The sequence below is a fragment of the Haemaphysalis longicornis genome, unplaced genomic scaffold (genome assembly GCF_048455015.1).
Source record: "Haemaphysalis longicornis isolate Haplotype H1 unplaced genomic scaffold, Haemaphysalis longicornis Haplotype H1 scaffold_10, whole genome shotgun sequence".
Lineage (NCBI taxonomy): Eukaryota > Metazoa > Arthropoda > Arachnida > Ixodida > Ixodidae > Haemaphysalis > Haemaphysalis longicornis.
Window position 1 is genome coordinate 150,402,047 of NW_027526204.1, and position 26,734 is coordinate 150,428,780.

The 26,734-nt window shown below is 48.4% G+C and overlaps 1 protein-coding gene across 4 annotated transcripts in view; it reads right to left on the reverse strand.

The window, feature by feature from the left end:
• The window catches only part of Mon2 (Mon2 homolog, regulator of endosome-to-Golgi trafficking), a 206,971-nt gene that overhangs the window by 33,681 nt on the left and 146,556 nt on the right, over positions 1-26,734 (reverse strand). For 3 of the 4 annotated variants that reach the window (XM_077691219.1, XM_077691216.1, XM_077691217.1), the window contains 2 exons: positions 3,500-3,617; positions 2,583-2,649 (listed from right to left, as the gene is read on the reverse strand). In XM_077691219.1, coding sequence (XP_077547345.1) covers positions 2,583-2,649; positions 3,500-3,617 — 185 coding nt within the window. The remainder of the gene's footprint in view (positions 1-2,582; positions 2,650-3,499; positions 3,618-26,734) is intronic. The other variant, XM_077691218.1, reaches the window with a different exon arrangement.

Sequence of the window (26,734 nt, forward strand, 5' to 3'; positions counted from 1 at the left end):
CAGCGATTTGTCTCAAAATAAAAATTAAAGCCGTTCCACTCGATGTGGAAGTTGTCGGAACTGCAGAGCAGTGATTCGCCATAATGGGTGGTGTAGCCATCATCCGCTCACCGCTATACCACCCAATGCAATCTAAATTTCCCGCCTTTGCAGTGCTCGCGCGCTCCCTGCCTGGAACTGTGCGAGCGCGGGAGTTCTGTTCCTTTTGTGCTCGCTTTTCCTCCCGCACGTTCCGGCGTTGCACTGCCACTTTTTTTGGCTTACTATCGTAAAAACCAACCCCACGAGCGTTCCTAACTATAAATGAACGCGGGCGCTGCCGGTTAATTACGTATATTTTACCTCAAATGTACCCGGAGTTTTCTTTGCGCAGAACAACGGGGAGATGTATCACAAGCGCCAGCGGTTCACGAGTTTCGAGCGCTTATGGCTTTATAAAACGCTTGGCTTTCTTGGGTTACGCCGCGACGACGGAACGTCGTGTGGCTCTACTTGGGTCCAGCGAGCGAGCTACGACGACAAGGCGAGCTCCTAAAGTGCTCTTGACTTAAAAGTCATTGTGAATTGCAGGGCATATGGTGATTCTCGGCTTCCGTAAGTTGCTCCTGTTTGACAGACATTAATTTTTCGATGAGAAATACATGAAGCACGAAATCTTTCACTTCTATTTCCACAATTTTGCGCCAGACACTCTTTGGGCTTCACAGGGGCGAGTCTGCATCAAAACAATGCCTTTATCAACTGTTCTGACACTGATAGACGCTTGCTCCTCCTTGCTACCTTCCGCGGCAGGGAAAAAAAGCACCGACGTCTTCGCGTGGATAGTCCGCGCGGACGACATGCACTTCTTCACTCGCTAAGCAGACATTCGCTATCACTGCACACACTTTTCCAGTCGCTACGCATAGTTGAGTTATCGCTGAGCTATCGCTACGTACATTTAAACTATCGCTAAGCACTACTGCGCTATAGCGGCGTACACTTGCTACCGCCTCCCGGCTTATCAGCCTGCCTTGAATAGCTGCATTTCGTGCTGTCGTCCAAACTTAATCTTTCCAAATGATCTCATGTATGCCCCAATAAATGTACGCAAACCAAAATGCAGTCACCACCACCACCACCACCACTAACAACAACATCATCATCATCATCATCGTAACGCGCTCCCTCGTAATTAGAGAATGACCAGCCTTCACTCGCGCCACGACGGGATTGCGGAAGAGTTGGCGTATTTGCGTGCGCACGAATACACCCAATACCTGTAACCATACTATTTTTAACAGAAGAGCTGTTTAGTTCCGCTGTATAGCGTTACCAGAAAAAAAAATGTCAAGAAAAAAATACCGAGCGCACGTGAGCGGGCGCCTCGTGAGGAGCCCCCGGCGTCGGCCAGCTCGACCTTTGAAAAACACTCTGCCCAGCGTTCGTGGCTCGATCTCTCGCGGGCTCTTCTCCTCGCCAGTTCACATGCGCTCGCGCCTGAAGTGTGGAGCACAGACGCCGAGTTCGCGAAGACGGTTGCCGCGGATTCAATAGCGCGTGCTAACGCGGTCCACTTCGGGGCAGATGTGAAACCCCGCAGACTTCATACAACGACCCGGACCTGCCAATCACGGGGAACTTTGAGCGGCAATTGCGGAAATCCGTGTGAGGTGCAACAGCCGGGTCTCCGACGAAGGGAGAGGGGCCGCCGGCTCGGCTGTTTCTCAAGCCTTGCACCCATATATAGTGCAAGCAGCGTCAATTTTTTTCTCACTGACTTCCGTCAAAACACGAATTAACCCGAACTTTCTAAAAATTTAAACGCCCCAGAAGCGGTGTACTCCGTCCTCTTGTATTAAACGACGACGACGGCTGCAAGTTCGTCAACGTAAGACGAGGTTCGGCGGAGGGCGCGAAGTTTTAGGACCCCGAAACATCCCGGAATTATTTATTTATTTTATTTACAGAATACTGCAGGCCCGTTTAAGGGCCCCAGCAGGAGGGGCAAGAATATAACACTGCACACAACTGTAAATTAGCAAGAACAATAAAAATATACAAAAAGATACATCATGGGTCACGGTTCGATACGATCAAGTGCTTCTACAGAGCCGGTTAACGAACACACAGGCAAATAAAGTGGTATAACGAAACGAAACTAGCCCTTTTACCACACTAAAAGCTCCGAGACCTCTTTTTTTCTTAACTACATTACGCTTACGGCGAACTCCCGCAGTCACGGGTGATCGCGACTGGAAAGCAGTCTGTGCGTATACATTCAACCATAATAATGAATGCCCATAATGTACGAGATGCCATCTTGCTAAGCTTAACACTGCAAGCTTCTAACACGTTCCCTCCAACGACAAGTGCTCCGACTTCAGTATCAAAGTTATCGCTGCAACAGCATGTAGTAGGAGTAATCGCGAATTGCGGGTAACACTAACAAAAATTCCGCGTACCATGTGCACTTGTAACCAAGAGATCCTGGTATGTCGCCAAACGAAATCCACATGCCAGAAGGAAATTGAACTCCACTAAAAGTAGAACTAAGCGTCCCAATCGCGGTTTGATCCGGAAAAAGAAAGCCGCAGACTCACCTTGTGGAGAAAAGGAACTCCTCGAGCGTTGTAGCCAGGTCCGACCAGAGGTCTTTGAAGAGGCCTTCTGCAGGCAATGAGAAAGTGGAGGAGGAAGAAAAAAAAAAGGGCGTTTTTTGAGCCTCTATGGATGCAGACATTGTGTGAAGCCTGACAGTCGCCCAACTACCTGTAATAGCTTCGATAAATTACGCAAAGCGAACAATTTCTTCCTCCACACAACTAAACTGATGAAAGAAACCCTGCAACGTCCCTTAATTTTCCACCACCGAAACGTCGCGTACCTCATTTTGCGCATACAAATTTACTGGCACTAAATATCGCGCGACATTTTCAAAGCGCAAACTCGTCACCTAAAGAAAACCAAGAGCAGTAAAAGCCCCACGTCGAACCGTTAGGATGTCAGGTAAAGACAAGACAAGGCGACAAGCGTTACCGCAGGGCCCAATAGCCCGAAATCCGCAGCCACCAGATCCCCTTAGAATACGGCGGCGGTGCTTAGAACATGTCTAACAAAATACCGCAGGACGTAAGGCTTAATTTGACTTAGCACACTTTCTACGTGTTCCGCTTGCTATATGAAACTTTAGAGTATGTTTCGGAAAACAAAAAGGGCAGAGGAGGCAACTAAAAGCGGTACCGGCGTGGCGTATAGAAGAACCTACAACGTACGTACGTACGTACGTACGTACGTACAGACAGACAGACAGACAGACAGACAGACAGACAGACAGACAGACAGACAGACAGACAGACAGACAGACAGACAGACAGACAGACAGACAAGACGCTTTAAAATCGCGCCTGCCCCGCCACGCGCAAGCAATTTCCCACCAGGGGACGGTTCCGCGCACGCCGGTGGGAAATGCGGGGACGTCTGCCACTAACAGCTGTCGCTGCAAAACGGCGAAGCTCACCGTTGTTGTGTGCGATGGGCAGCCCGACACGTAGCACGGCAAGCAGCGAGGTAACGGCCAGCTTCCACGTAGACTGGCTCGGGCAGTTGTACTTCATGGACAGCGGCACGTGCAGGGTCTGCAGGACGAGATGAAAGAAAAAGAGAAAAGAGCAAAAGGGGACAGAAAATTAGGACGGGCGAGTCGAAAAACGACACCGACAAAGATAGTCTACTTTAAACAACAGTCGTAAATAGAATACTAGCAAATTAACAACGCAAGAGTTCAACTTACTTAACATCCAAAACTACATACGCAATGCTTTCTGGTGTTCAAATTGCAAAAAAAAAAAAACACAAAAGACGGGGGAGGTAATTGTACCACGACATCACCAGTGAGAGGCGGGAGTTTCCCTCTCAGTCATCACCATTATCATCATCGGCCTGGTGCCAACCACCATCATCATCATGATTGGCGGAACTCCCATTCCTCTCGCGCCCACAGTATACAGTGAAGCGGAACTCTTATCCTTCACCTTCTTTCCAGTCGACAGGGGCGATGCAACCAGAGAAGAATCACACAGTCTAACAAGACATTTCAAATGCGCTGACGTACCATTTGTTCCATGCATTGGGCCAAGTTTCACGGCCCATATAAATGAGCTGTCAGTTCAAAACAGTTCGTGCGACGAAGCGGGAAAAACTTTCACGGTCAGGCTCCGAAATATGATCACTTCCGTGCGTGAAAGTATTCGTAATTTCAACAAAAACTGTCACAAAAAGTTGCTGCCGAAAGTTCGACGAAACTCCAGCTATTTCTGGTGCTCGCATTCTGGCATGCTGACACTCACAGCAGCGGACCCCACTTTTGAGTGCGATGTTCTGACACTTACACGTGGTTTTGTGTTAACACATGCGCTAGCGGACCACCATTTTGTTTTGCATTCCACACACTAACAAACTCCCCATGTGAGGGTATACTTGAACGGAGTGTTCTGTTCACGAATACAAACCCGTTTTCACGCGGAAACGCCCTCCTTCGATTCGATCTACAATCTACCCCATCACGTCCTATTTCGTGAAGTTGGCTTTTTCTTAGTATGTGCATACTTGCGGTGAAGCACCCTTTACAAGACTCGACACGACTTTTCGGCGCGCACGTTCGACGACGCGAAACCGGGATATTTTAAACAGCGGAGCTGCTAGCAGTTGCTGGCCGTAATGTGTGTGGAGTCGTCGTAAAAACCCGATATCATAGTTACTCCCGCTGTTTACCGCGGACGTGAGCACGCATCTCATGAGGAGCGCCTGGCGTCGATGAGGAGCGCCTGGCGTCGTCGAGGCTTGCGCGCGGTACTCGCAAAAAAAAAAAAAAAATATGCCAAGAGAACAGTTCAAGTGAGTCCGCGCCTCAAGGGGGGGGGGGGGGGGGGGTGCGCAAGACAGGTGGCGCTACAGACGCCCCGCTCGCGGAGCCGGTTGCCGACGGTTCTAGCACGTGCTGACGCGTTTTTGGGAGAAATGTGAAGGCCTCCGGACAAAACGATCCGGGCCCGCCAGCCATGCATGAGGAAGACGACGATACAGATGGATATGACGATGACTACTACTACCACAGTGAAAAGCGTCGACGGAACATGTAAATAAACAATTTCAAACCTAATCCAATACCTGGTGGTGTGTCCTTCAGTGCTTACATGGAAAGAAATCCTCCAGCTTCAATGTGGTTCAAAACTTGCGCGACTTAGTACAAGATTCGGAAATTGTTTTTCCCTACACGCCGTAACACACACACACACCCTCAAATGTATGTATGTATGTATGTATGTATGTATGTATGTATGTATGTATGTATGTATGTATGTATGTATGTACGTACGTAAGATCCACATCCTCCATTATTTTTTTCCTATTAGAAAGCTGTTTTCGGCTTAGAAGTCTAAAAAACCGAATTTATGGTACGATAATATTGTCACGAAGCGAAGGATGACGCAGTTGGCTTGAAGGAAAAACAAGTTTATTGGAGCGAACTTGTGCTCCCCTAACAATTCGAAGAATACACAGGCGGCGAAGCAGCAGTCAACAAAGTGACGTGCGCAGGCTAGTTTCAGCGAATCGAATACCGCGGCGTCCGCTCTGCAGGCTTTTATCTTTCGGCGCGAGTGCTTCTCGAACCGTCGATTTACATCCAGAACATTGTAGATCAAAGAAGATTATTCTAGGCTAGTGACGTTAGGGCGAAACGCTCTCCTTATCAGAATGAGATAACGCGTACGGCATAAAAATAAAGAATGGAACAGGCGGTTCCCGTGGGACACAGATAACACAGCCGGGCGCGGCCAGGCAGTAAAAACAAAACATAAACAGACAAACCCAATGCATGGTTCGCGTCAATATAATGTCAGAGAAAGCTACGACGAAGCTGAGAAGTCATCACGCACTCGCAAACCGTACGGGGTCATTACAGGATTCCAAATACGATTTAAATGTACAGTATTAAATATTTCTTGCGAGGCTTTTTTTTTTATCTTTTGATGTACACGTGAATCAACAAGTAAGTGACGTCCCAACTGGGAAGTACTGGGCATAAACTCTGCGCAACTGAATTGCACCATATGAGCGCAACACTCTCAATGGCTTGAAAACATGAAGTTTTTTTTTTAGTTTTTTACCTCAATCAGCAGCACTTTTCCGCGTGCTAATTACTGAAGAATTCCGAAAAATTGTCCCCGCAAAACTGACCCATGAGCACTTATCTAAACGAAGCGTCGTTCTTTTCAACTCGAAATACGTAATTGAAATTTAGAAAACCGAAATTTATACACAATAAACCCGTGTGAGGTACACAGTCGCACTTTCAGCCAAGACGGGAGCCGACTGAAACCGTTTTAGCACGTGGACATCTAAAACCAGACCTCGGCTTGTGCGGTTTCTCCGGAATGCGGTTTGCAATTCGCGTTACTTTTATTCCATTAGCACTTCAAGCCGCGGCTTGAAACGAGGCAACGACCGCCTGAGAGCTGCAGCAAAGGTGCATTCGAAGGAAAAATGCAAAAAACGCTTAAGTATACACCGTGACGGCGTAGCAACCTGTGAACGGACTACCTAAGCAAGAACCCATAACCATAACCCATAAAATCCAGTCTCTCTGACCGCTCTCCGCTGCCTCAGAACACGCCCGCAACGCCTAATTCTGCCCACGCCTTTACTTAAGCAGACCACACCATAGAGTTCCATACTAATTCACACTAGAGGGAAATGTGGCGCTGCAATCGCGGGCCGTCGTGGGTACCGCCATTGCAATTGCAGCTAGCGAAGTTCGTCGCCTACAATGCTTCGTTTTTGTGTCGAAGCCAAAATCAGCAAAAATGGGTAACATCTTTTCCTTGTTCACATTTTACGAAGCTTCTAAATAATTCCTGACAAATAAATCTCGTTGAAGCTTCGACTTTTAATAACGAAACAAATTTGAATAACCTTTTACAGTAATATTGTTGCCTTTTTGCAGCCAGACGCAACTTTCCAGCCAGTTTAAGAGCCATGCCAAATACAGGTGGAACGCGCCTTCCCGGTAGATGACCGAACGCTCGCTCTAGTATATATTAGTATGAAACTCTATAGATCACACGAAGGAGAGCGTGTTCGTGTATAGCGTTAAAACCAACGCGTAATATTAGAAACACACAGGAGAACACGACACGTTAAGAAATATCCGAGGAACGTCAGAAGCTTGCGTTTACTCCGCTACTACCACTTTACGGATAATCCAAGTTCTTTCAGAGGTGATTCCTCGGGTGATCTTCACTGTAACGCGAAATATTTTTCGCACAGCTAATATCAAAGGCTAAAACGTGCTATGTACGCAATTTCGAGTTGATGACGTCGCTCGAGCAGGTTCCAAAGCCACGGGAACTTTTAGCTTTAAATCTACGGGCAGCACGTTTTGACAAAAATAGCACAAAAGCTATTTAAAGTTGTTTAAGCTATTTTTAAAGTGTTCACATCCGAGTCCACACCTTGCCCTATGTGAAATGTCACTCCCCTGCAACGGTTTTTCTCGGTGTTTAAACGATCGACCTCTTGAGCGAGTAAGCTGGGAATCTTGCCAACTTGGGGCACATTGGAGGAGCTTTTTTTTTTTTTTCGAAATGAGTCAAATCCACCAGCACAGAATTTCAGAAACAAACGAAAATGTGTTACCGGACCTGAGTGCAACGCTGTCAAAGCCAACTTCCCCAAGCTGATATGTAAAACGTATCATATAAATAGCTTTGACAGCGTTGAATTTAGGCCCGGTCACAAATTTTCGCTTGTTTCTGAAATCCCGTGCAGGTGGATTTGACTCATTTAGGAAAAAAAAGAAAAAAGCTCCTCGTTTGTTTTATACCGAGGTGGTTTACACGACTTAAAATGGGGATCGAAACGGAGACCGTCAAGCACGGGGCCGCAACGGCCCAACTCCCACCCCTCACGCCACGTGCAAAAACGGATCGCACTGTTTACCATCAACGTGCGCGAACCCGTAATGACCGCGCAACGGCCGAGCTTCTTTCGCGCAAGCACCCACCCTCCTCCCTTTCCTGTTCCCAGCGGCGAGGCGCCAGGCCGCGGGGTTTTCTCGCGACGACCAATAACAAGAGCTTACGCAACCGCGAGCAAGCTAGCCATCACTCTCCGCGGCGGCGGCGTAACGGAGGTCCGCTCTTGCGTCGACCTCCGTCATACCGGGATCGACACGTAGACGCAGACGCGACGAGGTTCCCACCAGGGGCGTGAGCCGTCACGCCTTTTTCCGCCCCGATTCGATTCGGAGGAACAGGTAGCCCGAAATGCGGGCGCAATGCGGGCGCAATGCGGGCGCAATACCGGCTAACGTGACCCCCGCAAGGCCGTGTCGGGTTCCTCGTTCGAGATGACGCGCTTCGCTCCTTGATCGCTGCTTTGCCAAAGTCGTCAGGCGCGCGTTCTGAGCCAGGCGATTATAAGAGCACCAAGAGGAACAATGTCTTGTCGTTGCGTGTCGGTGTTTATAAAAGCCGCGTGAAACGTGACGTCGTAACGCACACCTTCGGTATCACCTCACACCGGCCGCGGTAGCTCAGTGGCCAACGCGTTGCCGCTACTCAGGTGGAGGCGAAAAGCAGAACGGGCGTGTGTCGAGGTTAATTGGGCGCGCGTTTAAAAATCCCCTGCAGGTGGTCAAAATTGATTGATTGATTGATTGATTGATTGATTGATTGATTGATTGATTGATTGATTGATTGATTGCAGGGTTTAACGCGCCGACGCAACGCAGGCGATGAGGCGCGCCGTAGTGGAGGACTCCGGATTAATTTTGTCCACCTGGGGATCTTTAACGTGCGCCGAAATCTCGTGCGCACGGACGTTCTTGCTTTTCGCCTCCATCAGAAAAGCGGCCGCCGCGGCCGGGAATCGAACCCGCGACCTTGTGCTCAGCAGCACAACGCCTTAGCCACTGAGCCACCGCGGCTCAGTGGCTAAGTTAATTAATCCGGAGACTCCAACTACAGTGCTGCCCGGTGCAATTGGCATTTAAATTTGGCATCATCTCATGCCGCAAAGTGATCGGCAGGTTCGCTCTCCCCGCAGCGAAGTTTGCTTTGGTCGACGAGTTTATTATGGCCATTGCCCAAAGTACATAACACAAGCTCGGGGATGATTTATTCTGTACGCTCCAGCTGCTACTACACGTGCGAGCGGCGCAATCTCCAAGCAATTGAACGTGACCGGAATGGTCGCTTACGTCATCAGACCGCTGCTCGGGCTTACGATTACCTACACGTAATCTCCGCGTAGCCACGTTGGACTCGAAAATTGCAGAACGGCATGTTACGGTGCTGGCAATGTCAGCAGCGTATAACGGAATTAAGTTTGCAGCGCGAGTGCGTCAGTCGTGCAACCAAAAGCGAACTGTCCAAATGCATTTTAGTAGCCCAAAGTCTTATCGCCACTTCGGGGCCACGAGGCAGAAGGGGATAAAGGATTGCCTCGAACACACGAATTAACTGATAACGGGTGGACGCGGCAACAATACACAATTAGAAAATTAATTATTATGATGGTTGGGTTTTAATGGAATTTTAAAGAGCGCCGGAATGAAAGGTAATTCGAAAATTGTTTGCACCAGATTTTATTCAGTGAAACATATGACTCCAATTTCTTGAAAAATCAACGTTCGAAACGATAAGGTTCATCTATACGGATTGATTGATTGATTGATTGTTGATTGATTGATTGATTGATTGATTGATTGATTGATTGATTGATTGATTGATTGTAGGGTTTAGCGCGCCGACGCAGCGCAGGCGATGAGGCGCGCCGTAGTGGAGAGCTTCGGATTAATTTTGACCACCTGGGGACATTTAACGTGCGCCGAATCTATACGGATCAAATTGAAATATATATGGTTAGACAAAAGTGCCTAGGTTACAAATGCTTAAACATCTGGATACATAAAACTGGCTACACTACGAATACGTGCACTCGGCGGTGATTTTGTCTTGACAAATGAAAAAAACAAATGGCCAAAACACGTAGAGGGATGTTTCCACGTAGCGCTGTTTACGGCACTTGAATTTGGGACGTCATACGTGAAATATCAACGTTCCTAAACATCCGCCGATGAAGAGTACGTCAACACAGGACTCAGAAAAGCGCAAACATTACGTTTGCAATCGCCTTTAAGGCGCACGGACGATTTAAAAAGTCTTTCTACACTGTCACACAAAAACAAAGGAGAAAAAAGGCGGGAAATAGAAAAGAGAATCCTCCGCTTTCTCTGTTAACCTCTTGGCGAGGAAGTTAAGCGCTGTCAAAGACGAACGAAGTAGGTGGCGAAAAATAAAAATAAATAAAACTCCGTAAGTATGAAAATCTGAGCTAGTTGGACTTCATTCACGCGTTGTCAAAGAATACAAAGCAAAAGAAAAATTCAGAGCGCTCGTGTTTTGTTTTGTGTTTTCGCACTGTGAACCGTGAAAACAAACAGACTCATGTTAGTGTTGAATTACCAAAAGCCCAGAGAATGTGTCGTCGCGTCTCGTCGTTTAATATCGGTCGCGTTGAACAGATCGCGATTTTGTTTCTTAACCCTGGAACACTCCGAGTTTCAGACATGTTAGTGTTGAATTACCAAAAGCCTACAGAATGTGTCGTCGCGTCTCGTCATTTAATATCGGTCGCGTTTAACAGGTCGCGATTTTGTTTCTTAACCACGGAACACTGCGAGTTTCAGACAAACCGGGCAATTTATCCGAATCCGACCGAATTACCCTGCCAACCGTAATTCTTCCCCCTTGACGGATCGGCAGCGCGCAACGGGGCGACAAAACAGGAAACCAGGAGGCCGCGGTAAGCCACGTGCTGGGCCAACTCAAATGCACAACGCCGCCACGTCACTGGGCGGCTATAAATGCACACTCCGAGAAGAACGACGACTGCGAAAACTGGAATAAAATATGGCCACCGTCGGTCGGCAACAAACGTTCGCTACGGGAAGCGGGAAAATAAAACGAGGAAGTGCGCGCGCAGTTCGCGCAGAGTGAGATGGGATTGCCCGCTTGTGGGGTAACAGATATTTACATTGTGCTATCTTGTTTAAAAATCCACGGCCGTCGTTGCGGCACGCGCGCTTCCAGCGAACAGGTGATCCGCAGAAGGGAGAATTAAACGGGAATTGAGAGCGAGGAGGCGGAGTACCGACGCGTGCTGGCTCCACGTGATATGCCCCCTCGCCTCAGTTCCCACACTGTCCGCCAGGGCGAACGGCGGCGCTGGCGTTATCGCTCACTCAGGGGGAGGACATCGTGGCTGGAAGAAAGAGAAATAAACGCGAAGAAAAATGAGTAGAAGGAAGAAAGAAGAAGAAACAACAAAGAACAAGGAAGATGAAAGGAGAAGCAAACAAAGAATAGGAGAGGAGGAGGAGAAGAAGATGAAGAAGAAGAAGAAGAAGAAGAAGAAGAAGGAGGAGGAGGAGGAGGAGGAGGAGGAGGAGGAGGAGGAGGAGGAGATAGCAAAAGTAGCCGATATGACCAAAAAAGAGGCAGAGCAGACGAACGAGTCAATGCTAGGGGCGAGCAGAGAGAGAGAGAGAGAGAGAAACCTCTATATGATTGTACCAGCCTGAGAAGTGCAGTATCAGAAGAAAAAACATTTATACTATAACTTCAAAAGATCAACCGTGTTTTTCCCAAATACAGAGCATATTGTTTAAAAACGGAAAGCTTTGTGAGGAAGAATACCTCGAAAGGATGACACACGTGCGGTGTGCAGCGAAGAAAACGGAAAGCTTTGTGAGGAAGAATACCTCGAAAGGATGACACACACGCGCGGTGTGTAGCGAAGAAAACACAAACGATTCGACACATTGTGTTACAATCCGAGGGTGTCCATTCGAATCCACGTGATGGAAATGCGCGTTTCTTTCCGAAGCGCCCCAGGGTCCGTATGTAATAACACAGGAGAAAGGGAACTATACAAAACCGTAAACGTAACCGAAAGCAGGCTAGAATACTGGCGGAAGAAGAGTAGGAAGTATCATATGTGGAATGCACCATGAAACAAACTTTACCTCTAATTGCAGCGCTAAAATTAAGAGACCAGTAGTTAAACTAGATGTATTAGAAACTGGCGAAGAGGCAGATGTCTTCATTACGATACGATCCTGTATGATTGAATGAATGAATGAATCAATCAATCAATCAATCAATCAATTAATCAATCACTCAATCACGTATGGCATGGGAGTGCTCATACCGGGTGTCTCGATAGTACAGATATAAGTGCACACTCAGGGCATCGTCAGAAGCTGCAGTGGCGACAGAACAAAAACAGAAATGAGGTTTGACAAACTGAAGCCAAACCTGGGCTACGAGGCAAAGCCATGGCAAAAAAAAAAAAGAAAACTTTATTATCCCTTCCTAAAGAAAGCTGAGAGAACCCCGGAAACTTTCTTATATAAAAAGTGCGCCGAAACCGTCGCTAAAAGGGGCGCGCAACCTTCGCTGAACGTGCGTCCAATTGATCGTCAACCCTTCGAAGACCCAAATTACGAACCAAGGACGCACCCATACCACGATTTCACGCGCACTAAGTAAACGCATCTACGAACCATCTAAAGGTATACACCGATACGCGGTCCCTTTTTCGCGATGTTCAAACAACCGTTTTGACACAATGGAAGGCCGGTTTTACGCACGCACCGAGTGTCCAGAGAAGTTATCAGAGCTTTTCGGTCGACCAACCGGTCTATGGGGAAATGCATTGGTTTTTTTGACAGCACGCCATCGGTTCTACTAAAAATGTTTTCGCTTAAACAAACAAAACAAAAAATTGGCCGCGTATCTGCTCCTTTCGTTGCAAATGCCGTCAAAAGACGACAGTCTTTATCGGCTGTTGCGAAGTAAATGCCTCCCTTCGCTTTCCCGCTCACCTCTCATGTTGTTCCTCTTGCGTCGCGCTCCTCCCAAGGTAAAGACGCCACAGGTTTGCTTAAATCATTTTACATTTCCCGGGTTCCACTGCTCCAAACTGGGTGTCTCGATGCGAACGCTGCCGTACGGCGAAGACGCGCGTTAATCGAGGCGCGACCTACTTCAACGTTTATAGAACCGCGTTTCCCTACTCCACGTGCGTTGCAAACAGAACGTGGAACCTATCAAGTGGAACCTTGCGTAACTGTTGCCGGTTGATTTCTTAAAATGGCGCCAGAAGCAATAGTGGCGCGGGCGACAGCAGGCGACGGCGGAGTGAATTCTTTTTCTGCAGTTGATGAAGTATTTAATTTCGCAAAAGTCAAGCATGTTTGATTTTTTTATAAAGGAACACTTATCACTTCAGTATTGATTTGTTGTCTCACATTTGCGTAATGCCTTGTTCTTCTTCAACAATGTTGACGAGTATGAACATTACACCGGACATAGACGGGTAGATTTAGCTGTGACTATATAAGACAGGGTTCGTACAGGCTTCAAAAGCAAGAATTCAAGGGTTTTCAAGGACTTTCAAGGACCAGAAAACACATTTTCAAGGTCCCAATCTAATGTTTTATCTGAGATAAATTTATAACTTATTCAACACAATTCAAAAGTTTTTTTATTGCACAATACCTAAGCACATTAGTGCACATTTACATAGGCGCTAACGGGTTCATGAATGGTCCCCCACCTTTTTTTATTTCATGATTAGTGTTCTTCGTTTTTCTTGCTGTTTTGCTCAGGCTGTCTTATTTCAAAACTTGGTTAATCCTGCCTGCATCTCTTGCTTTGTCAGCAAGGGTATCAGATGAAATTAAATGGCGAGTGTTGCTGCAAGGCAGGACAAACTATGTACACGTCTGCCATTTGCACGTAAAAGCAAACGCAGATGGAGCATAAGAACACAGCAAACATGCAATGAGCGAGCGTCCACAGACTAGATGGAAGATGCAAGATAGAGAACACAAGCCGGCTTTCACTGGATTGTATCCTGACATGGCTTGGATTGAGAAGTGCCTGCTTGCAATGTTTCCTTGTAATTAAAATTCACCAAACTTGTAGCAGTTTCACGCAATACACTGAAATTAGATTGTTGCAATGTTTCTTTACATTTGTTAACACCTAAAATCCACGACAAAACACTTTAAATTCTCGTGAAAAGACAGGGCCATTGATTATCTCCAGGAAAATCAAGGGTTTTCAATGACCATTAAGGTTTTCAAGGACCTGTGCGAACCCTGTCTATTGCGCAGACATTGTTTTGCTTTGGCCGGGTGGCTGAATCGAGTCACAGACAGACAGACAGACAGACAGACAGACAGACAGACAGACAGACAGACAGACAGACAGACAGACAGACAGACGGACGGACGGACGGACGGACGGACGGACGGACGGACAGACAGACAGACAGACAGACAGACAGACAGACCAAAATTTCTGGGTTTAAGTAGCCCAAGAAAGACTATCGTCTTTAAAAAGAAGGAAGGGGTGAGATTTATTCAAAGCTATCCGTTCATCGTTCCCGTACGCTCAAAAGAAGAAAGACAATAGTACACGCTGCAACAAAGCAGAGTACGCACATATTAAGTCGTGCTGCAACGCCTACGGCGGTGTCGTGCGAGGAAGCGTACTTTCCAAGCAGAGCGTTGCGAAACGAAAGTGGCGACCGCCCTCTGAAGTGGACCAGCGAGCACAGGCCAGAACTCCCTTACGCCACCGTTACCGAGTTCACGTTTTGAGCACAGAGCACCTTATGGGGGTTCATGCTGACTAACAGCGCGCACAGACGAAAGACAAAGGCAAAGAAGGCGACGGGCAGTGCTCGTCCCGTCGCCTTCTTTGGCTTTGTCTTTCGTCCGTGCGCGCTGTAGTCAGCATGAATCAGTGCCAACTCACCCAATTGTCGGATTTTCTACTCCAGGGGCTCGCCTTGTCGTCGTAGCTCGTTCGCTGTCACGCTGTCTAGCCACCGCCGCAATCAGGTGGCGTAACGACATAACGGACCCAAGCAGAGCCCCACGGCGTAGCGGCGTAACGGACCCAAACGGAGGCTTTGAAAAACAAGCGCTTTATATAGTCGTAACCGTTTGAGACTCCTGAACCACTGGCGCTTGTCATACATCTCCCCCATTGTTTGGCGGAAAGAAAACTGCAGGTACATTTGAGGCAAAATGTGTGTATAAATACGGCAGCCCCCACGTTTATTCAGTTATGTAGGAACACGCCCGTTGGGTCGGTTCGTACGATAGCAAGCGAACAAAGTGGCCGCAAAAATGACGAGTTCCTAACTGCGCAGTAAGGCTACGCCACGTGCGAGATGAAAGCAAGCACGAAAAGAACAGAACTCCCGTTCTCGCTGTTTCAGGCAGGGGGCGCGTGAGCAGTGCGAAGGCGGGAAATTTGAATTGCATTGGACAAACTTCCGTCCAATTCATCAAGAGACTCAGAGTGAGACTGGCAGGCGAACAGCGTAACGGGTGGTAAGAGTGAGAGGATAACAGCGCCACAGTCCATTACGCCGAATCACTGCTCTGCACTTCCGACAGCTCTCGCGTTGAGGGGAACGGCTTTATATTTTTGAGCTCATCATTTCGAACACGGTAAAAAAAGCGCAATAGACGGGAACAGAAGAAGAGAGAGTGACACTGGACGAGCGCTCGTTCAGTGTCACTCTCTTTTCTTCTGTCACCGTCTATCGCGCTTTTTTTACCATGTCGAAGTCCTATCACCAACTCGCCCAAATTTCTGCATTGAATCATTTCCAAGAAACACAACATCGCCAAGTGAAGTAGCCCCGTTATGAAGCCACACTGGAACGATCCAGCAGGTCAACTGCGCGTGCGCGCCGCTGTCTTGTCCACGTACCACTGTGCAGGCATGGTCTTGGCGACAGCCAACGCATAACTTGGCCAGACAACGTCCACCTCTATTCCAGAACACCAGATACATCTACCCTCAGTCTACTTACGTCCGGAAGGGTGTGGGCCCGCTATAGTAGACTAGAATAACACGCTGTCACTGTTTTTATTGCTCTCGTACAGCTTTGACTACACGTATACAGACTGCCCCCAATGGGTTCGGAGTAGCCAAGCCATCGCGCCGGGTCGTCCCTCGCCGCGCGTACGCCAATAACTCCACGGGGAAGAGACGCATTTCATAGTAATTAATTAAGCGGCCAACCGAGATACAAAACACTGCACCGTACACATAGCTCCTGGGGCAAGTCAACCGTCAACGTCTACCGAAACCGACGTCGAGCGACAGCACAGTGCGGACTCACGCCCGTCGTTACGCGGCAAGACACGGGGTTTGGCCGTGCGAAAGTGGCAACCGTCTGCTGACCCTTACCGGTAACATCCGTCAAAAGACGACAGTCTTTATCGGCTGTTGCGAAGTAAATGCCTCCCTTCGCTTTCCCGCTCACCTCTCATGTTGTTCCTCTTGCGTCGCGCTCCTCCCAAGGTAAAGACGCCACAGGTTTGCTTAAATCATTTTACATTTCCCGGGTTCCACTGCTCCAAACTGGGTGTCTCGATGCGAACGCTGCCGTACGGCGAAGACGCGCGTTAATCGAGGCGCGACCTACTTCAACGTTTATAGAACCGCGTTTCCCTACTCCACGTGCGTTGCAAACAGAACGTGGAACCTATCAAGTGGAACCTTGCGTAACTGTTGCCGGTTGATTTCTTAAAATGGCGCCAGAAGCAATAGTGGCGCGGGCGACAGCAGGCGACGGCGGAGTGAATTCTTTTTCTGCAGTTGATGAAGTATTTAATTTCGCAAAAGTCAAGCATGTTTGATTTTTTTATAAAGGAACACTTATCACTTCAGTATTGATTTGTTGTCTCACATTTGCGTAATGCCTTGTTCTTCTTCAACAATGTTGACGAGTATGAACATTACACCGGACATAGACGGGTAGATTTAGCTGTGACTATATAAGACAGGGTTCGTACAGGCTTCAAAAGCAAGAATTCAAGGGTTTTCAAGGACTTTCAAGGACCAGAAAACACATTTTCAAGGTCCCAATCTAATGTTTTATCTGAGATAAATTTATAACTTATTCAACACAATTCAAAAGTTTTTTTATTGCACAATACCTAAGCACATTAGTGCACATTTACATAGGCGCTAACGGGTTCATGAATGGTCCCCCACCTTTTTTTATTTCATGATTAGTGTTCTTCGTTTTTCTTGCTGTTTTGCTCAGGCTGTCTTATTTCAAAACTTGGTTAATCCTGCCTGCATCTCTTGCTTTGTCAGCAAGGGTATCAGATGAAATTAAATGGCGAGTGTTGCTGCAAGGCAGGACAAACTATGTACACGTCTGCCATTTGCACGTAAAAGCAAACGCAGATGGAGCATAAGAACACAGCAAACATGCAATGAGCGAGCGTCCACAGACTAGATGGAAGATGCAAGATAGAGAACACAAGCCGGCTTTCACTGGATTGTATCCTGACATGGCTTGGATTGAGAAGTGCCTGCTTGCAATGTTTCCTTGTAATTAAAATTCACCAAACTTGTAGCAGTTTCACGCAATACACTGAAATTAGATTGTTGCAATGTTTCTTTACATTTGTTAACACCTAAAATCCACGACAAAACACTTTAAATTCTCGTGAAAAGACAGGGCCATTGATTATCTCCAGGAAAATCAAGGGTTTTCAATGACCATTAAGGTTTTCAAGGACCTGTGCGAACCCTGTCTATTGCGCAGACATTGTTTTGCTTTGGCCGGGTGGCTGAATCGAGTCACAGACAGACAGACAGACAGACAGACAGACAGACAGACAGACAGACAGACAGACAGACAGACGGACGGACGGACGGACGGACGGACGGACGGACGGACGGACGGACAGACAGACAGACAGACAGACAGACAGACAGACCAAAATTTCTGGGTTTAAGTAGCCCAAGAAAGACTATCGTCTTTAAAAAGAAGGAAGGGGTGAGATTTATTCAAAGCTATCCGTTCATCGTTCCCGTACGCTCAAAAGAAGAAAGACAATAGTACACGCTGCAACAAAGCAGAGTACGCACATATTAAGTCGTGCTGCAACGCCTACGGCGGTGTCGTGCGAGGAAGCGTACTTTCCAAGCAGAGCGTTGCGAAACGAAAGTGGCGACCGCCCTCTGAAGTGGACCAGCGAGCACAGGCCAGAACTCCCTTACGCCACCGTTACCGAGTTCACGTTTTGAGCACAGAGCACCTTATGGGGGTTCATGCTGACTAACAGCGCGCACAGACGAAAGACAAAGGCAAAGAAGGCGACGGGCAGTGCTCGTCCCGTCGCCTTCTTTGGCTTTGTCTTTCGTCCGTGCGCGCTGTAGTCAGCATGAATCAGTGCCAACTCACCCAATTGTCGGATTTTCTACTCCAGGGGCTCGCCTTGTCGTCGTAGCTCGTTCGCTGTCACGCTGTCTAGCCACCGCCGCAATCAGGTGGCGTAACGACATAACGGACCCAAGCAGAGCCCCACGGCGTAGCGGCGTAACGGACCCAAACGGAGGCTTTGAAAAACAAGCGCTTTATATAGTCGTAACCGTTTGAGACTCCTGAACCACTGGCGCTTGTCATACATCTCCCCCATTGTTTGGCGGAAAGAAAACTGCAGGTACATTTGAGGCAAAATGTGTGTATAAATACGGCAGCCCCCACGTTTATTCAGTTATGTAGGAACACGCCCGTTGGGTCGGTTCGTACGATAGCAAGCGAACAAAGTGGCCGCAAAAATGACGAGTTCCTAACTGCGCAGTAAGGCTACGCCACGTGCGAGATGAAAGCAAGCACGAAAAGAACAGAACTCCCGTTCTCGCTGTTTCAGGCAGGGGGCGCGTGAGCAGTGCGAAGGCGGGAAATTTGAATTGCATTGGACAAACTTCCGTCCAATTCATCAAGAGACTCAGAGTGAGACTGGCAGGCGAACAGCGTAACGGGTGGTAAGAGTGAGAGGATAACAGCGCCACAGTCCATTACGCCGAATCACTGCTCTGCACTTCCGACAGCTCTCGCGTTGAGGGGAACGGCTTTATATTTTTGAGCTCATCATTTCGAACACGGTAAAAAAAGCGCAATAGACGGGAACAGAAGAAGAGAGAGTGACACTGGACGAGCGCTCGTTCAGTGTCACTCTCTTTTCTTCTGTCACCGTCTATCGCGCTTTTTTTACCATGTCGAAGTCCTATCACCAACTCGCCCAAATTTCTGCATTGAATCATTTCCAAGAAACACAACATCGCCAAGTGAAGTAGCCCCGTTATGAAGCCACACTGGAACGATCCAGCAGGTCAACTGCGCGTGCGCGCCGCTGTCTTGTCCACGTACCACTGTGCAGGCATGGTCTTGGCGACAGCCAACGCATAACTTGGCCAGACAACGTCCACCTCTATTCCAGAACACCAGATACATCTACCCTCAGTCTACTTACGTCCGGAAGGGTGTGGGCCCGCTATAGTAGACTAGAATAACACGCTGTCACTGTTTTTATTGCTCTCGTACAGCTTTGACTACACGTATACAGACTGCCCCCAATGGGTTCGGAGTAGCCAAGCCATCGCGCCGGGTCGTCCCTCGCCGCGCGTACGCCAATAACTCCACGGGGAAGAGACGCATTTCATAGTAATTAATTAAGCGGCCAACCGAGATACAAAACACTGCACCGTACACATAGCTCCTGGGGCAAGTCAACCGTCAACGTCTACCGAAACCGACGTCGAGCGACAGCACAGTGCGGACTCACGCCCGTCGTTACGCGGCAAGACACGGGGTTTGGCCGTGCGAAAGTGGCAACCGTCTGCTGACCCTTACCGGTAACATCCGTCAAACCGCTGTACGCGAGAAAACCGACAAAAGTGGGAGTAGACCATCCCCGAACACGCCAGCACCGTCTGCACGAGCAGAAGGGAATAGCGCAATCACGGCATGCACAAACCTATAGCAGGCGCGTGGAGCAACAGAAGTCGCTGCCTACAGCACTGAAAGCCCCGGAACGACGTACGAACGTGCGTGGTGTGCGTGTTGAGTGCTGCCGACCAGTATTTTCGGGAAAACCAGCGTGCGGTCCGCTGGGGAAGACTTGGGAGGAGGTGGAGGCGCGTGAGGAAAAAAAACCTCGCTCCACCAGGAAAGGGGATTTAATTAATCCCCCCAGGGATTAATGCCTCACTCATCCGGCGTTGTCCGAATTCATGCTTTGCCACCGAGCGTCCTTACCAGATCGCCCCGCCGAGTTACCGCGGTCTTCCCTATTCCAGTCCTGTCTCTCGGTAGCTACCAGCTGGTGGTCCTCCGGTTGCCAGTTCTCCTTCTCACTATATGCCCAGTTCAACTCCACTTCTCTCATTTAGGCCTGGACGTCCTCCATTCGAGTTTACTGCCTAATTCAGTCAAGACGCCCGCTTCATTATTATTCCCGGCACGTTAGTCCGACTTCAGTTTTCTCTCGAGGTGCTCAGGTCCCCAAGCTTCATCCCAAAAAGTCATCACTGGCAGTACGCACTGGTCGTGCGCCTTTCTTTTTTATTGACAGAGACATTACTTATAAATGTTTGCAGAACGTTATCCGGACAAATTCTGCACCTGATTTATATACCTCTCGTGGCCTGAATCGGCACTGAAAACTTGCCCAAGGAAGTGTCCAAGACAACTTGCCCCTTTTATGGTATTTCATTGCCTGTAGGCTGAACAAGGCCGCTTCTTGTACATGTATTAACTATTACCCTTTCAACTTACTCATTGATCTTTACCCCTACGATTAAGCTTCCCGAGCACAGTTCCCGAGGCATTTCCTGCAGGTCTTCTCCAAATTTACTGAACAAGACGCCGTCATCCACAAATCTCAGCCGGCAAGCTTCCCAATTTAATCGTAGCCCTGACTACTCCCAATCGAACAAGCTGTTGAGATTACGGAGAGATGGTATCCACTGAGGCCATTTCTAACGGAGATCGGGGGCTTGCGGGCGAGGCTCCGCAAGTCGGAACATTACAATGTGGAATAAACGTGGTTTTATTCATTCATTCCCAGCTTCCCGTATTATATCAAGACTACGTCGGGAACACTGCCCAAGGTTTGTGGAGCCGAAAGCCAGTCCGCGCGGGAGAGGACAAGAAAACGTTGTCGTAATAAATCTGCGCCACTAGCGTGCCAGCGTAATGCATCGTAGTACCTTCTCCACGTAATGCTAGTTCCTCCACGGAAACCATCCGTACTACGTCCTCAGCTGGACGCCGCAGGCCTTACGCCGTCAGCACCGCACACGTCATCAGAGCTACGTCAGCATCAGCTGTGGGGAACAACCCTTCTGCATGACGAGGGAAGAACGCGACGTAAAAGCGTTACGTTGCCTGGCCTTTGTCCTAGCTGTGACCGTGCTTTAGCCACAGGAGTGCCGTCCCGTCGACGTCACACCAGGCGACATCGTGTCTGGAGTATTGTGCGGTTACGTTCGTGTGATGTAGTCGCAGAAGAAAGCCCCTCGGATCTTGCATCGACCATGTAACGGCTGATGGCGCTATACAATGGGAATTACTCGACGCGCTTGCATATTACACCCGTGCGGGTTTTCCTCGCCTGCACGTTGAATCACGGTACAATGGCCGCGTATTATACCCGATTAGGCAGGCGCATACGCTTTCGAAATAAGCTCCTCCGGAATAATGACCATGTGTTGGGAGGGATGATGTATGGGGGTGAGTCAAGATTCACAGTAGAAGCTCTCTTTTGAGGTTATTGTGCGTCGGGCCCATTGTCGGACCAGCGTAACCGGGTCAGCTGGAGCTGATATAAGACTGCTGCGCTGAGGTCACACTGCGGCTGCGTTAAGCTAAGACTTCGCTTACGCCACGCTGTTACGCGCCTCCGTTAAAAATGTAATCGCGGACACCTTTTTTTTTTTTTTTTTTTTCTGGCCGATCCCGGGTCCAGAAAAAAAGAAGAAAGAATTAAACACCTGGCTGGTTCGATCTTCCGTTTGAGACGGTTCTGCGGTTTATGCGTTACGTCACTGATAGATTGATTACTTGACTGATTGAAAATCTTGATTGGTCTTCCATTCCCTCCATGTCACCCCTATAGGCCGCTATGCCAGCCCCGTCCCAATAAAGTTTCATGAATCCATGTACTGATCTAAAAGAACTGAAACCCTAAATCCAGAACGCGTTCAGAATGGATGTGCGACTTCGTCAGAGGCGTATAGCACGGGGGCGGATAGATGGCCGTGCATTCTGGCCGGACATCAGTCTCATTTGGATAGCCTGCGCAGTGATGGCACGGGTGCGAATGAAAGGGGATTGGCCCTATCGGGTGTAAGGATCGCGCGTGGGTCAAAGGTATCGTGAAGACAAAACACAGCCACGTTCAATTAGAACGAACCAGCCTTTCTCAACCTGCAGTCAGCTACCTTCCAGCCACCAACAATTTTTCTAACCGTAAAAAAGCAAGCGAAATTGAGAGGAACGCTAAGAAAAATTGTCAGTGTGTTAAGTGCACGTTGGAGTGATGCGGTCACAGGCCCCATTACATTCACCCGGTCATGTTTCGTGACGTTGGCTTCGCTCGCGGTGGCCGCCAATCGTACAAACAAGATCCCGTGACGTCATAGAGACCCGGCGAGAACTTGACTGGCGAATCACCACTGCTTACTGTTTTCCCTGTTTGGTCAAAGTTTGCGGTAGAGTTGGTGTCATTTTTGTCGGGACAGAGCACCTTTCAAGGCGAAAGCTTTCTATGTGTAACTGATGGCGTCCACGGTCAAACAATAATGCATTTTTCTATAGACCAGTTGGTCGACCGAAAAGCTCTGATAAGATCTTCGGACACACGGCGCGTGCGTGAAACCGGGCTTTCATTGTGTCAATACTGTTACCTGAAAACCGCGAAGAAGAAACCGTTCTAGACAAGCCAGTGCACGCATCGATCATTAAGAAGGAGTGCAATAGCGTACCTTTACCTGTTTTCCCCCGATGCCATAGAAAACTGGAATAGCCTGTTTGCACAAATTGCTGAATGTACCGATGTTAAAGCGTTCGAAACTTTTCTTGACACTTATGTTCATTGAAGTCACGTCCCTTGAAACTTACTCGATGTTCTAGGTTCCTTAGCAGCTATTGCATGCTCTTCTTATTTGATAATATCGATAGTGTTCGATGGTTTCTGTGTGCTTTTTACTTTGTTTCTTTTCGTTACTTGAAAGCGAATAGATGTAATCTTTGCGTCTGATGTATTCCCTCCCTGTAATAGCCCTCAAATGGGGGTTGACAGCATGTTTAAATAAATAAAAACCACGTATAGGTATGCATTTAACTAGTTCGTATAGATGCGCGTACTTAGTGCGGGAAAAATAGTCGCATGGGTTAATCGTTGTTCATTTGCGATTTTAGTTTTTGAAGGTTTTACGATCGCTTGGACGCACTTTTAGCAAAGGTTAGGTTTTGATGCACTTTTGACGCACTTTTGATGTGAGAAAGCTTCCGCGCTTCTCTAAACTTTATTTATGAAGGGATGGTAATTTTTTTTTTTTTTTTGATGATCTAGACTCCTACTTTGTCTTCGCAGCCCCTTCAAAGGCTGGCGGCGTGGAACGGCTCGTCCTCCCACGCCGAGAGCGACATTTGAGGGAAGGGCTTTTTGGAAATTCAGCCGGAGTTATACGTTCGAAGACGTTCAGATGACACCCAGCACGAGGACACACCTGTTCCATTTCCCGTCGCAGTAAATCCTTTCCTGGTGCAGGAGATAAACGAAAACGACGCGGTGTGACGAAACTTCGGAGCACGTGTTAATCATTCGCAGGTGCTCTAGATTACCCAATTCGCAGCCTCCCACCACGGCGCGCCTCTACGGCCCAGGTACGACTCCGGCGGGCAAAACACAATTTTAGAATACACTCTGGAAAATCGCTAAGCACCTGCGAAGCGTCCCCACGGAAATCGGATTTGGAAACACTCGAGTTGGACGGTTAAGGGGGAAAATATTCCGCGTCCAATGGCACCGTCGTTTTTCTGTTACTCCGCTCAGAACAACTCGTTAATCGACTAGATTTAGGGGAAGCCCCCAAGGTGGAGTAAGTTTCTGCGAAGGAAAGTTTGACATCCACCTGAATGCAGCCGTACGGCTACAAAGGAAAGCTATACAGCTTTCTCAGAAACTTCACAGTTGATGAAAAATTCGTCCTGGTACAGGATTCGAACCCGGGACCACCGCTTAAACTTTCCTTCGCAGCAACTTACTCCTCCTTGGGACTTACCCTAACTCTGGTCGATTAACACCTTACCACCCCTTCGAGTTGTTGATCAATTCGCTCTCGCGCTACAAACGGCCAGCCTCCTGCATGGTTAGCTCAGTTGGTAGAGCGACTGCTCCGGTTGAGCGGTGGTCCCGGGTTCGAATCCTGGACCAGGACGAATTTTTCTTCTATTGCGAAGTTTCTGAGAAAGCTGCATAGCTTTGCTTTGTAGCCGTACGGCTGCATTACGGTGGATGTCAAGCTTTCCTTAGAACAATTCGGTGGAATGTTTTAATTTAAGCTGGAGGAATTATTGCATTTCTCGTCGGCACCTTTGTCCGTGCTCGCCACGTTCCTCGAAGTTGTTTTCTCATGTGTGGCTTGAGGTCGGTTCAGGGAAGCGCTGTTATGTCCACTGTGTCATTAAGGGGACTCTGCAACACTTTCGATAAACGCTTTCACTCTTTCCTTGCCGTCTGGAAGCATTGCAAAGCTATATTTATCGTCAGCACGGAGCGGCCCTGCGTGGTATACGCTCGTCGCTGCAGAACTATCCGCCTTCCGTATCTGCTTTGCTTTTGCGGCTTTATTTTTAAAGTAACTATCGAAAAGCGTTCACTGCTGCAACTTAAGGAAAGCCGGCCAACAGCCGCTACATGGCCTTAGTGACGTCATTCGAGCGGTATAAGAATGCCAAGACCGGGAAAGAGAGAAAAATCTTTCGATCACGTTTCCCCAAGTGATCTGATGGGCATATAGCAGTAATTTTTGGCTGAGGCACTTTGCGACCCCCTAATCTAAGTACTGGGCGTGTTGGTTGACTAAGTTCTGCAAGCATACAAGATTTCAAAAAAAAAAAAAAGTTGAAGAAAGTGTTGCAGGGTCCCTTTAGAGCACCTCGTTCCCGGTGAGTACAGAGTGGCCGCCAACCAAGCACACCGAGTCAGTTCAAGGTTTTTGAGCATAAGCAGACGTAATACCGGCGTCCAAATGCGGAATAGGGGCGGAAACCTCACATATACGAAATTCCCACAACGCTCATTGCTTCGCTGCAGTACCGGAAACGGTAGCATCCGAACGTTGCTTAGCACGACTGCGGGGCTGATCAAACGTATCGATTGATTGACTGTTTAACGCACCGACGCAACGCAGGCGATGAGGCGCGCAGTAGTGGAGGGCTCCGGATTAATTTTGACCACCTGGGGATCTTTAACGTGCGCCGAAATCTCCGAAACACGGACGTTTTTGCTTTTCGCCTCCATTAGAAAAGCGGCCGCCGTGGCCGGGAATCGAACCCGCGACCTCACGCTCAGCAGCGCAACGCCTCAGCCACTGAGCCACCAGTGGATACTTCCGTTAAAGGGACCCCGCAACCCTGCCAAATAAACGCTTCAACTCCTTCCTTGTCCTTCCTTGGTGGCTGAAGGTCCTGCTTGAAAGGTATAGTTATCGCCAGCAGAGAGCGGCGCGCACTGCATGCGTGACTCGCTAGACGCAGCAGATACGTTTTCCAACTTCTGCGGTTTTCTTTAAAGCGGCGATGGACTGCGGTGGTCGTTGCAACTGAAAGGAATAAACACCCTGATAGCCAAGACATCGTTTGAATGACGTCATTCAAGCAGGCAAAAAAAAAAAAAAACGCCCAGACAGAGGAAGATGGAATAAAGAATCTTTAGAGCGAGTTTCTACGTCCTCCGATGGGCGTGCAGCGGCAATATAGTTAGTTGGGGTACTCTGTAGCCAGCTAATCTAAGTACCAGATGTGCGTGTCGAAAGCGTTTCATATCGTTAAAAAAAAAGTTGAGAAAAAGCATTGCAGGGTCCCTTGATGGGTGACGCACAGCGTCTGAAGAGAGTGCAGCTGTTGCACGCTAAAATACGCGCCTGCTACAGCCCCGCAGCTGCCGCAAGATGTCGTAAACGTGAGCCGGCATTGGTTATCACGGCAACGCGAAAAAGTCTGGCTGCCTGTTAACGCTTTAATACCCTATTCCAGCCTGAACGGCGCCGCGCTATGTAGCGATATCTAGCGTCGAAAAACAGTTGTTTGAGGATGTGCGCAGCGTGCGCGGCGATTTTATCTCACACATCAGCGCAGAGCATAACCAGGCGGGGCTGTGAAAAAGACGGACACGAGCGCTGTCCAACATAGTAGCCCAAGTATCCCTAAAATATCTATTCCGTTGATGAACCCTACTGTGACGACAATAAATTTCTGTTCTTTTTCTTAGAACAGCTTTAGCGCAGCCCAGCATAGCCACTTGAGTAGCACTGAACTAGCCAAATACAGTAACTTAGTAACACTTAGCGTGACTAAATAAGCTACGCTTAAGGGTGCCGCCACTTCGTGCACCCGGAAGCGTTTGGGGGACATTTTGTTTCTGGCAATACTTACTGGTTGTACTGTGCTCACAACTTCTTATCTCCAAAACATCTAGCGTAGGAGGTCCCGCCTGCGGTTCGGAAACCTTGGGACCTCCTCCTGTAAACTTCCGAAATGTTAAGACACTCTGGTAGATTTCTGAATA